The 18,881-nt window shown below is 41.2% G+C and overlaps 1 protein-coding gene across 8 annotated transcripts in view; it reads right to left on the bottom strand.

Moving 5' to 3' along the window:
- MAP2K6 (mitogen-activated protein kinase kinase 6) overlaps positions 1 to 18,881 on the bottom strand; it is a 118,553-nt gene that overhangs the window by 1,300 nt on the left and 98,372 nt on the right. For 5 of the 8 annotated variants that reach the window (XM_066386742.1, XM_066386741.1, XM_066386737.1 and 2 more), the window contains exon 12: positions 1,319 to 13,694. In XM_066386742.1, coding sequence (XP_066242839.1) covers positions 13,614 to 13,694 — 81 coding nt within the window. In that variant the 3' untranslated portion in view covers positions 1,319 to 13,613. Of the gene's footprint in view, positions 1 to 1,318; positions 13,695 to 18,881 lie in introns of those variants that run through there. The other 3 variants (XM_066386738.1, XM_066386739.1, XM_066386740.1) reach the window with 3 other exon arrangements.

Here is an 18,881-nt window from a genome sequence, read left to right as displayed (position 1 = left end):
GGGAGACGGGGAGGGAGGGTGATGGAGGGAGACTTGAGGTGGGGTGGTGGACACACAATGTAATATACAGATGTGCTATATAATTGTGCACCTGAATCGTGTAGGACTTTATTAACCAGTGTCACCCAATACATTCAATTTTAAAAAATTTAATAAAAGGAAAAAAGCAACTTTTTGTGTCTTAGAGGCAGATGCTCTTTCCGTTTCCACACTTTGTACCTTTCCCCCACACACTTCCTCCTGATAATGTCTTCCTCCATGTCTGTTCCCAAGAGACATCCCTTAGGCTCTAACTGACTCAAGAAATACATGTTTACCATTGTCAGGACACCACCGTGTGGGGAGGTCCCACCCAGCACTGCAAGTTTCTAATCTGGTTGATTGCCAGGTGAGTCTGACCTCTCAGTCTAAGGCCGGCCTGGAGAGGGTGGGCCCCGCGGTAATAAGAGGAGAGAGCCGGGTTCAACACGTGAAACCGTGGTTAGGGTCCAGGCCTGGGAATGTGTTTGAGGACAGTTAGCTCCTTTAAACTTCTCCAAGACAGTGAGTCTTATGTTGAAAGATGTAGGAATAAGGGTACCTATCAAAGCAATCCAAAAGCTAGTAATCGTTCAGTGTCAGGAACACATGAAGGCCAAAAGTTTGGGTTTGAACAAAACAAACTAACAAACAAAATAGAAACAGACTCATGGATACAGAGAATGAACTGACAAGCTGTCAGAGAGGATGGGGGTTAGAGGGGATGGATGAAAAGGGTTAATGGATTTAACAAAAAAATATTATAGACAGACGATAGAGTAGGGATTGCAGGCTAGAAAGGTGGTGGACAGGGGAGGTGGGAGAGGGGAGAGGGGAAATCGATGTGATAGAAGGGGACATGCCTTGCAGTGGTGAACACACAATACAATCTAGAGAGGATGGACAGCAGCACTGTGCACCTGAAACCTGTATACTTTTATTAACCAATGTTACCCAATAAAGTCATTAAAAAAACTTATAAAAATATTTTTCTTTAAGCCATCTGGACTATCCCCACCATAAGCCAACTGATTTTAATAATAAAATATTCTAACCTAGCAATACTGACTAAAAGAACACTAGTCAGAAGTTCTAATGGCTTTCAAAGAAGTCCTCCAGACTGCGATATTTTCTTGTTATGTTTTGTTCCATTGTGTTCTGGCAGTGAGACCATAGAGACGGGGGAAGGAAAAGAATAAGCAGTTCGAGCAAATGTTTTACCTACCAGGCGTGTCACCTCAAAGCATCATTCCTGGCATAAAGGACATCCATGAACAACTCAATTAATATCCAGACTCACTGCACTTTTTAAAATGTCTTTAATTGGCTGTACATTTTCCCATGAGATCGACACACCATTTCTTTCAAGGACACCTTGCTCCTGAATCCTTAGGTTACGTGTCCTCGCTATGAAAGTCATAGCCAGCACTTCGACAGAAAGAGGTGGCCGGGTGTCTCTTTGCCATTGTCACTGTCCTTCTCAATCTCCAAATTGTTGTCTGGGTCAAGTACATAGGTTCACACAACACTGAACACAACACACATGGTGTGAAGTTTCACATGCACACGGCCACACATCTGGAGACCAGGTCCAGTGTCGCCGGCATGTCCTTGCTCCTCAGCAGCAGTATGAAACTGAAGAATATCCTGAGATGGGAAAGCAAAGTGTAAGCTCCTCGTCCACGGAGGAGTCTGAGTGGGACTCAATCTCTCAATGTCATTTTTCCTGTTGTGGTGGGGAGAGGGGAACCAGCACAGTCACCATGGGAGCCATGGAACAACCACTTAGTTCAACATCTCAGCCATTTCCTTGGTGAAACCTACGAAATCAAAAAGCTATTTCGCAGCATGTCAGAACCTTTCCCTTCCTTTACCGCATTCTTAGATCAGAAAAGAGAAGGGGAAATTACAAAGTTAGGCTCTTTACAAGCTGTTCTGACTGGACATTTCACCACAGAATGGCCCAGAAAAGGCAAAATTACCCCCACCTTTGGCAATTATTATAATTTCCTGTTTATTGACTATCAATCCCTTGTTTATAAACACGTGAACTTCTCAAAACTAAGGACCTAGGACAGGTGGCCTCTCAAAATATTAAAAACAAACATAATTTCTTTAAAGCCATATTATCCTCAATTCATTATATTTCAGATAACTCTATAAAAACTTAACCTACATCAGTACAAATACTTGCATCTACCCCAAGTCCCACACATTAGCTATTTCATTGGTTTTCAGGATTTTGAGATAACATCAACAATTACAATATGCAGTAGTTTAAAAGGAAGAAACAAAAACAAAAAACAAACAATGCACACAACCTGGATAACGGGAAAGCTAGGCTAAAATGAAAATGCATGAGGGTCGCCAAAGACAATACAGCAAAGACAATAAAGGCACGTTTGTCCCCCCCCCCCCCCAAATAAAAGGTATTTTTAAATACAACCCTGCAGCCTGACTCAAGTTATCAATTGATAGTCATAATTTCCCTTTCCCCACATGATGACTAGAAATGTTTCCACCTTCAGAAAGTTGCCCTGCGCATTTCCATAAGTATATACCTCCAACTCCTTCTATGTTTCTGCAGCTCACAAGCAAACATTCCCAGGGCCAGAGGAGAAATTGAACATTCACCTCCAAGGCATGGACACATGCCACCCACATCCTTGTGAAGTCCTTACTTGATGCACTTCTAATTAATGCCATACTCTACAGTTCAGCCTGCCTCATTCATAAAGAGAAGATATCTCAATTCATAAAAAAAAAAGAGATGATTTGCACCAGGGAAAGCTAGCAGCATGCTATCTGTGGCAGGAAAGATAAGGGATGCCCATGGATGAGAGAATCCACAACACGGGAGTCGCTCCATTTCAAACTCTCCAGACACTGTGTAGGAGACGGGTGTCAAGGGATAGGGATGCACTACCCTCCATTCCCCTTCCAGAATACTTCAGGCACCAGGAAGGTAGTGGAATCTCCTAAGTAGCATGGGGAATTACTTCATTCTAACATCAAGGGATTTTAAAACCAGGCATCTTTCCAGTTGCCCGACAGCTGTCTTTACAATAAACACAACTTCAAAACAAATCTGGAGTGCAACACAGGAAAACGATTAGTCATATATACAAAGACAATAAAGGTCTATTATAAAATTCATACAACGTTAGGGGAAAATTGGGGTTCTTTTCCTTACAAAGACCAGGTTAATAAATGGAAGCAACAATGTCAGAGATAAAATTGAAACATCAAGGAAGCTAGGGAAACCCACTTATTTTACTAAAATGCTTGTAAAGTTCAATTCCCTAAAGAAATTATATCTAGCATCTCATTGAGATTTTCACAAAACATATAGGAAACTTTCCATGTATTTAAATTAAAAATTTGATCGACATCTCTAATACCTCCTTCAGCTTTCAATGGATGATTCTGTCCATTGAGATATATGTTCCAACTGTGATAGTTAATTACATAAAGAAACCATTTTTCCTCTAAAAATACCTGTTACTTTTGTAAAACATTTTATTGTTTCAGTTCATTCAAAAATTACTACTCTCAAAAAACAAATTGGAGACTAAAGAATAAGTCAAACATCATAGTCTTATGACAGATAAATTATCAGGTTTCTTTTCATCAAACCTCCTTGGGTGGCTTTTCCATAGAGATTGGCTGAGAACTTTACAAATTGTTGCCCAATGTGACTTTTGACACATATAGTGTTCTGGGATGGCTGCTGTGAACCCCCAGCTGTTAAATTTGATTTAGTGGCAAACATACCACTAGAAGAATTCACCACAGACTCTCTATGTGTGAGTGCAAGGCACCAGTTACAATCCCATTGAAACCGAAGTATTCCTTCATGTTCAGTTCACGACAGATACACCATCGTAGTTTGGAGCTTCCAAAGGCTGTACCAGGTTCCCATTACCTGTAAGCTTTGTTAAAACCTAGCAATAGTAATTCTGTTAGCTTGAGTCTCAGATCATACCCTTCTGCGTGCAAAAACTGTCCAAAGAGATTTACTTTTTCCCACACACCAATGAACAAAAATGACAACTCCTGCCTCTGCAAACACAGGAATTTGGAAATCCCATTGCCCCTTGAGAGCCCAGTCGTGCCACCCTTGTTACTGAAATCAGATTATCCTCAATTGCTTTAGAAAAATAACTGATTTAAGGATCTCTATGCACAGCCATCACACATTGATTTTTGTGTTTTCCTTCAAATAACGCAGGCTTAAAAATAAATGGCCCTCTCGTTCTGCCTTTCTGCCTCCAAATTCTTTGCAAACTCAAGGCAGCAAAAGCCCAAAACTTGCAGACATTGTTGGCTACAAAATAGCCCAGATTCTTGGGCCGGTTAGGGTCTTCAGGTTATTACTTCATGCAAAGTTCCCAAGCCTTGAATAGCCAGAGACTTTCGGTTAAAAGGGAAAGCATTAATAGCCAAATATTCTGAATGGAGGCTGATGGAGGTTTCAGGTGGGCAAGACTGACCTTCAGCACATCTTTCCCCTTCTTTTCACAAGAGACCCTGAGGGGCACCACTGATGATAGCCTGGAAACCACTTCTGTGCTCAATTATTGAAGTTGCACCAGGACAGACAACTTGAGGTCATAAGAAAATAAAACTGTGACTTTTCCACACAACTCACTGCTTCTGAAAATTCAAACTAGCTTTGAGTGTCGTTTTAAATAATACCTTCTGTCTCTTCAAGTGAAGATCTGTGGATTATTTCTGTGACTGCTCACAGCTCTCTTCACTGTGGGAAACGGATGCTCACCAGATCACCTTTGGTGTCCACCATTCTTAAAGCCACCAGAACTAAAGACTAAGTGGCTCAGTTCTGCATTTGCTTTTCTTTAGCCAGAAGATTGCACACTCTCAAAGTACAGTATCACCCCTTTAATCATTTGCCATTTTGTCTGGCTTCCATGTTTTAAAATGGTGGCTGTGGACTATCAGTAACAGCAGGGAAACACGAGAAAATTTTCTGCTGTCCAAATCAATGCCACTCTTTGAATCTTCTTCAAGTTATTTTTAGAGGAAAGAAAGATTCGGCTTTCTGGTGCGTTTTTCCCCCAAGGAGATCATCTCTATAGTAATACTAAAAATAAGTTAAGGAATATAAACCTGCCTCCGACTTCTTTTCTCAGCTTGCTCATTCATGAGTTTCCTAGGTTAACATTGTTCTCTGCACTGACCTTCTCCCACAGCCCCAAAACATTATTTCACATCACCGTTCAGCTTTAAACTCCCAAGTCCAATGACAATCCCACAGGCAGTGGCCTGACTTGCTTTGTTGAAATAGCCTGGCGACTCCAATACAAACATTGGTAGTACCCATAATAATGTTAACTACTCATTTCTGGCCACCATAGAATATGACTTAAGAGGAAAAATACCCAACCCAGCTGCTCGTCTTTGAAGGCCAAAGGGAAGTTTTATTATAAGGTCTAACATTTTGAATGAGGGTTTGGCTAAAAGTTCTCTTAGATATTCTTTACATTTTCAAGATTTGGGGAGAGTAGCATCCCAGTAGGCAGACCATGTAAAATTGTTGATTCTGAGTTTTGGCATATGAAAATGGTTGGGTCAGTCCCTTTCCACATAAGCGTGAAGTCAGCCCAGGTCTCATGTGACAGGCAAAGGAATAACAAGAAAGTACAATCAAGGAAAACTTAAAAGATTGTGATGGCCTGGCTGGAGCCACAGACTCTGGGGTAAGTTAGGAAGTTCTGTTTCCTATATTAAGACAAAAATAAGTCCCTAAACTTTCCTGTGTTTTCCTTGAACTCAGTCTTCAAGTCATAAGAGCATGAGCCTCATTCCTTGAAAGGGACCCTGAATCCCAGAAATGCAAAAGTGTAACCAGGAAAAAACCTTGGCTTGCCAATATTAGCTGCTCCTTGTCTATAACTGTCCATACTGACAACTATAAGAAAGACAGACAGAGCAAATCTCCCCCAAATCTGACTGCAATCTCCCAATAATAAAGGGCTTAATGTCCTAGATCAAGTGACAATACAAGTGATATCAATCTGACAGTACAGGGAAGTAGGCTGGATGTTTTTAAATTCTATTGACATATACTTGTGTTACAAGGAGATATTTAAAAAGAATATATCCCTACAACAAAGTCCTTGACCTTGTTTTAGGTTTCTACTTAGGCCCAAATCCTCTTTACCTTGAATAGAAAAGAGGCTTCTAGAGAAATTTTGCCTGTGAAAGGAGTTTGGATGAGGAACTGAAAAACTAAACCCCAATTTAAGTCTTGATTCCACACGATTCCATCAGAAACCCTGCAAGGGTAGAATATATTCGCATAGCTGTAAACAGTGAATCTCTAACCCTTGGAAAAATGGCACCTCTTCTTTGCAGGTGCCAGAAACAGGTGGTGAGTGGTGCATGTGGAGGCAACACGCTTCCCCCAGAGAATCCTTTCATTCTGAAGGCTCTGAAAGTCAGGTTTTGTTTCCCTAAGTGAAGAGAAAACACTCTTTAGGTAAATGGCCAGATTAAATATTTAAATGTGCTTTCTAACGGAGCTGCCAAGTGTCATTCTAAGTGTAATTTGTGTTTGTCTGACGCGAAGTAGCGGGGGAATAACGTTTCTGAACAATGAAGAGACTACAGCTTGAAGTGAGATGTGTTGTCCAGTTCTGGAAGAAAATGGACACAGTTTGGGTGACTGGCAGGCAGTTCTCTGTACAGTGTTCTGTACACAAAGGAGGGTGTATTGACAGAAGGCAGAGCCAACTATACACTTCCAGTCCCAGAAGGAAGATGGAGTTTTCACTAGAGGCTACAGGGCCCAGAAATCCAACCAGGGCTGGCAACCCAAGATAATCACATCAGAAAGGGGGTGTGTTTGCACAGACCCCTTAAAATAGAAATTTACTGATGATTTAGAAAAAGGGTTAAGGCAAAGTAGTCCCATCTCTTCCAGCCCCGAGATGATACTCAAGGGGGAGGCCTCGGACCTCAGCCTCCCTGTCACAGTGAGAGCTGGCGCACCAATGCCACTGGGAACACGCGTTTTGACCCTAAACAAGCCTTTCTCACTTTCTTAAAAGATGACCAAATAGAAGAGGTGGATGAATTGGAAGGTGTTAAGAGTTTTCCTGCCTTCTGCTTCTGAGGTATAAGTAAGGCCTCCCAAAGTCTCAAATCCTGATACAGGTCAAGGAAGAGAAAAACCAAATGATTAGTGTCTAGGCGCATGATTCTCCTTGCACATGAACCACACCACAGAGAGAAGCAAACGGCAAAGCTGAGAGATAAGAATGCAGTTAAGCCTAGCCTGCGGTGGCACAGTGAATGGAGCACCGACCTGGAACACGGAGGTCACCAGTTCAAAAAACCCTGGCCCTGCCCGGTTAAGGCACATATGACAAGCAGCCAATGAACAGCTAGAGTGAAGCAACTACTTCTCGTTGCCTCCCACCTCCTACTCAGTGGAATCAATAAATAAATTCTTTTAAAAAATGCAGTTGATGTCGAAGAGAAGTATGCCTTTCATTTCCAAGATGGAGTAAGTTATGTTAATTATTGCAAAAAAGAAACAAAAGGAAAAACTAGTTACTCAATTTAATCTGAAGAAAATTGTCCCATTCGCTTCCAGAGCAAGAAATACTTACCTGAGGAAATCAAATGGCAGTTTTCAAGGGACTGAACAGCCTCCATCCTTTCTGAATTCCTTTTCCTATGTCCAGCTTCCTCATCTGCCTCAACAGCAGCTGAGCTAAATACTCACTAAAGGAGGAACTCTATACACAGAGTTAGCCAGCTAGAGTTTTGATTTTATGGTCTTCTGCAGGTGTTGTCAAACATGGTCTGGGGGCCAAATCAAGGCCATTGCTCAATTCTCTAAATAAAGTTTTATTGCAACTCAACCCTGAGCTCATTCACTTGACATATTGTTATGGATGTTTTCATACCTACTAGTGGAACACAAAGCTGAAAATATTAACTCTCTGGCCCTTTACAGAAAATGTTTGCCAACCCTTGGTCTAGAATGTCACAGTTCACATTCTACCGAGTGGGGGTTATTGGTCTTATGGGGTCTTTACACTGTACTCTACTCCCTCCCCCCTCAACAAAAAAGGTTTGCAAAACTATGTGTGCCATAAACAATGTGCATTTTCCTAGGGAAACGGTCCTAGCAATTAACAGATTCCCAGAGAAATCCAGAATACCCTAAATAAAGCCAAAGAAAACTATAAGGTGTCTTTAGCTGCCAAGACATTTAACAGCGCTAAAACACACACACTCTCACTCACACACGCTCTCTCTCTCTCTCTCTCTATACATGAGAGAAATGTGATCCCTCCAGAAGAAAATATCTTTTTTTTTCTCTTTAATCAGGTTTGGTAGCTTCTTCTTTCTAGATTTACTCTGGCGTTTTCCTATCAGAATATGTAAATTTCAAGGGTCCAATTGAAAAAAACTGTGATTCTATAAAAATGTAAGATTCCTTTAAGCCATCAAATCTCTCGTTAAGCCAGTAATATATATTAAAGAAGGCAAAATCCCCATCACAACAGAAGTTTAATTCATTTTACTAAACCTGACCACCAACCCCCCAAAAATTTTATGAATATGAATATCCTACCTTCAAGGTCTGAGAGAGTTACATCACCAAAAAAACATCTGGGTAGAAAAGCAGGAACTAAGCATCTGCTGCACTTTTGTGCAAGAGATAAAGCGTTTTGTCAGACGCTTCCGGAAAAAACAGACTAGTTTCTGAGCAGAGCTGATGAACCCTCTCGGCCAACAAAAGCCCTTTACGTGTCCAACTATGAAAACACCAGACCCTCCTCACCTCCTTGGTGATTATATTCAAAAGATATAAAATCAACTGCAATTGGAGAAACCAGGGGCCCCTTTAGCCTCAGTGCCAGCCTCCTCTAAGGCTGGGGGTTAATGAATATTTCATTTTCTAGATTACAACATGTGGCACTGAGGTCTGATGGACAGCAAAGGACTTCAATTAAAAAACTAATCAACCAGAGGCACACAAAAACAATAATAATGATGCTGAAACCCAAAGAATGAATACAGAAAACTGAGTGGCCAAGAATTCCATTGTGAGGGTCACCAACTGGGGACAGTGCAAACATCAGTCTAACAAATACTAATGGTCCCCAAACTGTGTACCGAGACACACTAGGGCAAGGCAGTGAGCTCACAAAAGAACCACCACACATAGTAAATTTTTTAAGGCAACACAGCAACATCTGTAGGACAGTGTGCAGACTACCACTATTAAGTTGTTTGGACCTAGCTACCCAGTAAGTGGAATTATTAAATATTTATTTCCCCCTAGGCCAGCATAAAAAAAATTACTAAGACAACCGTGAAGAGTTGGGAGTCCCTGGCATATGCTGTGTGTGTATGTGTGTGTGTGTGGCTTGGAAGACAGACAGGAACAGTAAAATGCAAACAGTACTGAGCTATATCCACACATACTCATTTTCAATTTCAGATGAATTCACGAAGAGAGATGCTGCTATTTAACCAATTCATTCTGAAGATGTCAGTGTGACCAGACAGTCTTTAGAATAACGGACGGTGCCTCTCTACGAGGGCCATCAACTGTGACTAAAAGATGAGGACCATCCATGAAATCAGGGACAATCAGACTGGCATTTTCTCATCAAATATGCACAAGAGGTGAGTTCTTTCTCCTGAAAAGTCAATTTTGGAGATGCTACACTTATTCCAGAGAAGTGGACATTACTTAAGAACACAAACATGTTTTTTTTGGAAAATATACATTTGAAATGATCTTCAGAGCCTATGGCATGGTCTTTTAAAAAGACTCAGTCACGGTAAAACTTCAGTTCTGAGGGCAGATTTGAATTCTAGAAATTGCCAAATCTGATAATAAAAGGCAGGGAGAACAAAGAAAAAATACCTGGTAAGGATTTTTGTAAAACAAACATAAAACCAAGGAGTAATTATACAGTGATGATTCTGCACGACACACAGATGGGAGAGGAAATGAATTCTGAAGGCTTTTCTTAAAGATAATTGGCAAAAATATTTTAGCAGCATTATTTATATAAATATCTAGTCTTTGAAGGTAGCTGCTCTGAAGGGCAATATTCACTGATGCATGCACATATAAGGCAGGTGTCTTAAAGTCATTCACATTACTTTTTGGCATACCTTGGAAATTAACAGTATATATAGATGTATAGACTTATAAACCCAATTTAAAATATGGACAATTATATGATACCAAATGAAATACATTTGGAAAAAAGAGCATGATCTCTTTTGTAGAGATATAGTGACTTTCTAATATACCAATAGATATAGACAGGACAAATATTCAAATGGTCTCTCTCTCTCTCTCTCTCTCTCGCTCTCCATTTCTGTGTGTGTATGTACATACACACATATACGTATATGTATATGCACCCACATATGTGTGAGGATGTATATGTATACATCTGTAAGTATGTGTGTGTGTGTATATATACCTATACATATACATATATGTATGTATATGTATGTATGTACAGGAGACGCCCAACTTATATAAATTTAAATATAATTTATGCATCTCTATACTTATTTTTAAATTAGTTGTTTACAACATATAACACAGTTCTAAAAAAACACACATTCTAAAATTTAGACTTGTAAGGCTATTAAGCCATTTTACTTTGGTACAGAAGCTATTTAATCACCATGTAATATAACATTTTTATGAGAAAAGACACCCCAAATTTTAAATCAGTATTCCAGGGACATGCCTTCTCTGATAGTAGCAAAGATGTCCCCATGGATGAGGACAGGGAAAGAGTGGGGGCTCTGTTCCTCTCTCCAGTCACTCTTTACTCTGCAAATGTTCAAGACATTTTAAGTCAACTCTCCTTTAGGAGGTACTAGACCAGTGTCTCAATCTCAGAGCACATCAGAATCACATGAGTGGCTTTTAAAAAATACCAACTCCCCAAGCCCCACCCTAGACCGATGAAATCAAAATCTCTGAGACCTTGACATTGATGGTGCTTCCAAGCTCCCTGCAATTCCAATGTGCACCAGGGTTGAGAACCATTGACTAATTCCTTCTCTACCCTAGAATGATTGTTCTGCAAGTTCAGGCCCTGGGCTCACCAACTGGAGATGCGTACACATGAGAAACACACTTGGTTAAGAATATTTCCAAGTAGAAACCACACTGAACAACAAACAGTAAGAGCCATCTGACCCAGACCAGAAAGATGTTTTGCTTTACAGAGTTCATAAAGCTGTAACGGAATGATCTCAGATTTGTTTCTACTACATTTTTTTTTCCTAAGAAGGATGAATAAAGCAAAATATACAGTTGTGATTTTTTTTTCCTCTGACTCAGAAAGAAACTTGCAGATTTAGGAGGGTAGGTAGGAAAATGAATGGCCATAATCACTAGGAGAGGACCCCTTTCCTGGCTGGAAAAAAAGACTAAAACAGAGATAGCTTCAGAGCAGATGCAACTGATGTTGAATCAAACAAGTTATCTCTTGGAACTGAACATGAAGAGAAGTACAGAAACACCATTTTCACTCTGGGCAACCTCTACGAGACAGAAGTCAAGAACAATGAGAAAATGCAAACAGAGAAAAATATGTGATTGCATTTCAAAATCTAAAATGGGAAGAAGGGGAGGATTCAAGTACACAATCCTCTCTCCATATTTGTGAACTTGAGGCAAAGAAAGAAACAGAATGTGTCCTCTTCCTTTTTTCATCAACATCTTCTGCCCCGGTATTGCAAGAGTAGCCTTGTGTTAATAGGATGTACAAAAGCAGTATTTCCTAGTTATTACTGGTAGTATTTCCCCTGTGGATCACTTCACTCCTTGATCTTTGAGGAACCTAAAGCCCCACATTGGAGAACCCATTGGTGTATGTGGCCACGAGGAAGAGTTCCTGTTTGTTGCTTTCTCAGTTGGCCAGGAACGCACACTGCAGGGCAAGCTACTGCATGCCGCAGGAGAAAGATGTGGCCTTAACTCAAGTTGCAGAAAGTTGGCAGTCTATTCTTAGGAATGGATTCACCCCTCCCCATTATCACCTCATCTTAGCAAAGAACAACCAACTGCCTTTAGTTGTCTGCTGTTGCAGCCCTTCCATTAATAGTAAGGCTTCTTCACTGAACAAGAAAACAGAATAAAACAAAAGAACAAAAGAATATATTAACTATGCCCTGGCCAGTTGGCTCAGCAGTAGAGCATTGGCCTGGCATGTGGAAGTTCCAGGTTCGATTCCCAGTCAGGGCACATAGAAGAAGCGCCCATCTGCTTCTCCACCCTTCCTCCTCTCCTTCCTCTCTGTTTCTCTCTTCTCCTCCCACAGCCAAGGCTCCATTGGAGCAAAGTTGGCCCAGGTGCTGAGGACAGTCCATGGCCTCTGCCTCAGGTGCTAGAATGGCTCCAGCCACAATGGAGCAAGGCCCCAGATGGACAGAGCATCACCCCCTGGTGGGCATGCCAGGTGGATCCTGGTCGGGTGCATGTGGGAGTTTGTCTGACTGCCTCCCTGCTTCTAATTTTGGAGAAAAAAAAAGAGTATGTTAACTACAAGGCAATTCTTGCGGTATATACATTGTAGGAGAGGCCACAGCAGAAGGAACTGAATCCCTGGGTGATTTGACATGATGTCTCCCTTGGGACTAACAAATGTCCTCCTTACTAAATACGGATGTTCACAGAAGCCACTTGGCAGAATATGTGACTTATCGATTACACATACACACACAGACAGGAAGATAAACAGCTGATAGAAAAATCACATCACAAATCACATCTTACTGATACTAAACCACAAATGTCAAGAGAACCAAATTTGGGACTCTGAGCTCTGATAAAGGTGATTTTATATTTTCCGAAGTTGGGGAAAGAGTCTGACTAGCATACCTTACCCCTTCACCTAAAATATGTGGTTATTACCCAGGACTGAGCAGAAACTGGAGAACACGTCGCAGCCACAACAGCTGGAACAGATATTTCACAAGAAGAGCCGCTTGTTGATATTTTTATAATACTCTTAAAAATGCATATTAAATAACTTCTTCTAGACCACAGACACAATGGAACTTAAAAAATAAAAGCCCTATAAATATTGACAACCCAACCTTGTCTTTTGTCTCTCCCTCTCGCATAAAATGAAAATCTTTTCAACCAAGCGCTTAAACATAAATATTAAAATAATAAGTGGGACAGACTACAAATCTAATTACAATTTCGTCACTACTGTAGCACCTTTTTTTTTTTTTTTAACCAGGGCCAATGCATTCATTTTACAAAGAACAAGAGAAGTCTGAGAAGCTTAAGGACTCATATGACACATCATTAAATATTTAATCACCTTTTTAAGTCCTAAGCCTTTATCATCTTTCATCCATCTAGACAGTTCATTCTATACTATAGATTCCAAGGCCCCTTCTGGAGGGGGAAAAAAAAATGAAAACGGGGAGAAAAAAGCCTTTTGAGAGGCAGTGTTAAGTTATCTCAAGGATGAGTTTCTATTGGCGCTTTAGTGAACCTGTTTCACCCCATAAACCCACCAATCCACAGGAGGGTCAACCGACTGAGTTCGTTATTTTTAGTCTCCTCCAATAATCGCTTTTACAAAAGATGCCACGTCTGTTGCTTTGGATTCGTGTTGGGTGAAGAATGGATGTTGCTGGGGGGAAAAAAATACACAGTATTAGTATCTGTCACTGACAACATATGAGATTAGCTAATTAATAGCCACTGGTAAGCACATCAAGTACCTCTATCAGGGCTAAACTGGACTCTTCCTACCCCATCCCAAATCAAGTACACATGTAGTGATGCAAACATTTTAAAGAGATCGTCTCTTAGATGCCATTCTCCCATTTTGAAATGTTTCCACTACAGGGTATCTATTGATTAAAAATATATATGTAACTAGGCTACATAAGATCCCTTCTATGGTAAAATACAAGGATTAACAAAGACAATACAAACTCCAATTTACAGATAGCCCTGTCTCCTACAAAGTAATTTTAGACTGATACAGTAGTAAAATAATTCAAAATTTCCTAGGTTTATGCACAGTCATTTCTTGGGAAACAGGTGGTAGAATAAAAAACCAATTTTGTGAAACAGCCAATGGGCAAGGCATTGTCTGCCCTTGACATTGGAGAGCGAATATGGACTAAACAAGTTGACATGGCCACTTTCTAAGCCAGATCTACAGCCTCAAGTTACACTCAGGTCTCCTCAAGGGAGCGTTAGTCCTTCAGAAAAATAATGCAGAGTGCCAAATTCCAGGTACGTGTGGAGAAAAGTCAGCTGGAAGGTTGAAGATTGAAAAGCAAAAGAAATGGCCCTCTATTCAACCAGGTTAGGTGAAACAAACTTCACAAACACATCAAGTCCAGAACTTTGCTGGGGTAGTAGACATGGCATAACACGAGAAGCCGCTCATTTCAAAAACAATCTTGAAAGAAACAAAGCCATTTTCTCTGCACCAGAACCATTCTCCCTGAATGGCTCAACTGTTACAGTAAGTGCCCGGCTGTCACACTGGAACCTTATGGCTCTGTTCAGAAAGAGATACATCAGCCCATGATCCACAGTTCTGAGAGGGGTAATAGAACCAAATGACCAAATCAAAACAGACGACTCCTTCGGGCGGAACCAGTGCCCTGGACCGCTCCCCACCGCCCCCGCCACCCTGCGTGGCTCCCTTCCTGCTGTCTGCTGGTATTATTTTCAGTGACTAGTGGAGCAGTTAAATATGACCATTTTTGCATGCAGACAAGTATGTTGATGACTCACTCTGTTTCCCCTGACTTGGGATTTTAGTTTATAACCTAGCTGTAGGATTTCTAATTATATTTGTTTTAAACCTGACAGCAAAGGGCCAGATGAGTCAGCCCTGCGGGGAAATGAATGCCCAACCGTGGAAGTTTTAGGAAACAATGCAAATGGGAAAGGAACAAAAAACGGAAACCCCAAGGAAGGTAGGTGGCCACTGTTCAGTATCAGGACACAGAAAATGGAAAAGAGGTTTTCTGCTTGTGTCCATCTGAAGGTATAGGTTGGGTATTGGCTCAGAGCCTCACACCACGATATTAACTGAAGCTCTCGATGTCGGGTCCTGGGTCCCGAGCTCTCCGGATAAATAAATACAGCATCACTTTTGATTACTAACCACTTACACAGCACACTTACCAAGTGCTCTACCATAAGCTTTCCCACATCCTCTTGACATTTGGCGATCTTTTAATGTACTTCAAAGCCTTTTACTATCAAAACAGGACATGTGAAACCGCAGATCATCTCAGTGACTGCTTCCCAGGCCTGGCAGCCCCCAGCCGGCCTCTTGTCTGCTGGTGGCTTTTAGCTCAGTGGATGAAGCCCAAGTCTGTGAATGAATTCAATAACCCGACCTGACATCTTTAAAAAAAACTTCTCAGACATCTTTGAGTTTATTCTCAGGCTGGGAAAACGCTGTGTGAGCCAGAGGGCAGCGAGAGGGGAGGCGGGCAGGCCGGGCAAAATGGAAAGTGTGACTCGTCTTCCTATGTGGGTTTGGAGGCTGCAAAGGTTAGGGGGGAACCCGGTCCCTTCTATAAGCAGTGCACTGAGAATAGCAAGGACAGCAACGAGGAGATGAGCAAATTAGGCACCATGAAATCATCTCCAAGCTGGGTTTCTCAAAAACAAACAAACAAAAAAAAGAGCCAGATACAGGAAGGAAAGGTTTGACCACTGGTTGTGCCCAGAGAAAACATGGGACCCAAAGGCCAGGAGCATCAGGACAAGCTACAGTCACCAATGGTCTCCATGTCCTATGTACAACGCCTCATCCCTCAAGACGATGGTTTTCTATGGGTTCAGTCATCATTCTTAAAACGGCCATTCCATCTAGAACAGTGGTCCCCAACCTTTTTTGGGCCACAGACCGGTTTAATGTCAGAAAATATTTTCACGGACCAGCCTTTAGGGTGGGACGGATAAATGTATCACGTGACCAAGACAAGCATCAAGAGTGAGTCTTAGACGGATGTAACAGAGGGAATCTGATCATTTTTTAAAAATAAAACATTGTTTAGACTTAAATATAAATAAAACGGAAATAATGTAAGTTATTTATTCCTTCTCTGCGGACCAGTACCAAATGGCCCACGGACTGGTACCGGTTCGCAGCCCGAGGGTTGGGGACCACTGAGAATGTTCCAGGATATCTGAAGAACATGATCACCTCGGCAGGTATCATTTCTGGTGGTTATCATCTGGGGCGGAGTTGTCAGCTGATGGTCCAGGGGCCAACTCTAGCCCACAGCCTGTTTCAAATAAAGTTTGATTGGCACATGGCCACACCCATCTGTTTATATATGAGTATGGCTACTCTCACACTTGAGCAACAGAACTGAGCAGTCCCACAAAGCTGAATCACTTACTAGCTAATCCTTTACAGGGAAAGCTGGCTGGTCTCCACTCCAGAAGAACACATTTTACTGAACCGTGTTCCCTGACGAGAGTGTGAGAGAACAGGCAAATGAGATGACAAAAGAGCAAAAACACCAACTCCATCCAACTTAGAAAGGAAAACATTGGCGATTCCTATAAGAGGGACATGTCTGGGTTGGAGCCTTAATTACAGTGTCCTTCACCTGGAAAAAAGGGATTTTCTTTTCTTTTCTACCTCCTCACCAACTCCTACAATCTAAATAATGGCCTCTCTGCATGTCTTGTTTTTATTTTTCCCAAGGCTAAAGGAAAAGAGTTTGGACTCAGATTTTCCACTTAAGAAACCTCACTTCCACACGAAGGCAGGGAGCAGTTATAATATATCCTTAAAAGGCAAGTCCAGTCCCAGGACCACAAAGACTAATGCCCTAAAAGAAAAGGACTGTCCACACGGCCTTACAACATTAATATGGAGGCCACAAAAGACCACAGGGCTAGAATACACTGGAAAGGTAGAATTCAACACCAGCTGCCAGTGTGTACGGAGCTAGAATGAGCATTTTCTTCTCAAGTGTGTTTCATTGAAACCTCTGATAAGAGGTCACTTAGTTGGGAAAAAAAAAGTTTTGCATTTTAAATAGTCAGAACTTTGTAGGAAATGTTTTTCTTGGGCTGAAATGGCCCCTGGCTGGCTACTGAAAACCTGATCGGGGCCGAAATAGTCAACGCAAACATGCAATATGCTAAGATCTTCTTGACCATTACTCCTCTTTTCTCCCTCAACTGTGAGTCTTAGTTGAATGAAACTGGTAAGGGGCTATTGTCAGGGCTGCCTATTCAGAGGGGACAGTGGAGGCCCAAGAAGCACCTGTTTCTTCATGAACTGTTCCCAGAGTTCCTTTTCAGTCACCCAGTAGGAGAACAGGTCAGACTGAAACCGAAGCTTAACCAACAGAACTAAATATCCATGCCACTGGTTGCGACCATCACCTATTATTGAATCGGCTTTCTAGAACTCTTCCTGGCTTCACATCTCCAAACTAAACTTTTTCTCTTTTTTCCAGCTTTATTGAGATATAGTTGACACACAACGTTGTGTAAGTTGAAAGTGTACAATGTGATGATGATACATCTATATATGCAAGATAATGATTACCACAAGGTTAGTGAACACTTCCATCATACCTCATACAGTAACCAGTTTCTGTTTGTGGTAAGAACCTTTAAGATATGTTCTCCTAGCAGCTTTCACATACATAACACACTACTGCTAAATAGAGCCACCACATTGTACCTCACACCCCCAGAACTTCACCTAGAAGTGTGTGCCCTTGACCAACATCACATCACCTATTTCGCCACCGGTCACCCCTGGCAACCACCAGTCCACTCTCCATTTCCATGAGTCCTCTCCTTTTTTTTAAGATTCCACATAAGCGAGATCATACACTATTTGTCTTTTTTTCTCTCTGGCTTATTTCACTTAGCATAATAGTCTCCAGCTTTATCCATGTTGTTGCAAAAAGAAGAATTTCCTTCTTTTGTGGCTGAATAATACTCCATTGTGTGTGTGTGTATATCACAATTTCTTTATCTATTTCTCCATCAACAGACACTTAGATTATTTCCATGCCTTGACTACTGGAAATAATGCGGCAATGAACATGAGGGTGCAGAGCCCTCGTCAAGACAGTGATTTCATTTCCTTGTAATCTGTACCCAGAAATGAAATATCTAGAGCATATAGTAATTTTAATTTTAATTTTTTGAGGAAGCTCCATATTGTTTTCCATAATGGCGGCACTAATTTACATTCTCACTAGTGCACAAGGGTTCCCTTTTCTCCACATCCCCATTAACACTTCTTATCTCTTGTCTTTTTGATAAAATCCACTCTAACAGGTGTGAGATGATATAGCCTGGTGGTTTTCATTTGTATTTCACTGACGATTAGTAATGCTGAAAACCTTCTCATGTACTTGGCAAAAAATCAGCAAGTGGGATTACATCCAACAAAAATGCTTCTGCCCAGCAAAAGAAACAATCAACAAAATGAAATGGCAATCTGCAGAATCAGAAAAAAAATATTTGCAAACCATATATCTGACGAGGGGTTAATATCCAAAATATATTAAAAAAAAAACTCATACAACTAAATAGCAAAAATAAAAACGAACAGTCTGATTTTAAAATGGACAAAGGACTTGATTAGACATCTTTCCAAAGAAGATATACAAATGGCTAACAAGCTATACTTTTTCCAAGTTGGAGCCACCTCACCACATCATTTGTTAATAGCTATTAGGAACCTGTACCTCTTTCACCTGCCCGGAGTCGACCTTGAAGCTGAGCCCTGCCTGTGGGTGGGATGTGGTAGGAGCAATCATTTAATGCCCACTGACTAACTGTGCCCCGGAAAGAAACG

Source organism: Saccopteryx leptura, chromosome 5, assembly GCF_036850995.1.
Source record: "Saccopteryx leptura isolate mSacLep1 chromosome 5, mSacLep1_pri_phased_curated, whole genome shotgun sequence".
NCBI classification, from domain to species: domain Eukaryota; kingdom Metazoa; phylum Chordata; class Mammalia; order Chiroptera; family Emballonuridae; genus Saccopteryx; species Saccopteryx leptura.
Note: the sequence above shows the minus strand (reverse complement) of the source record. Positions and strands in the feature narration are given on the sequence as shown.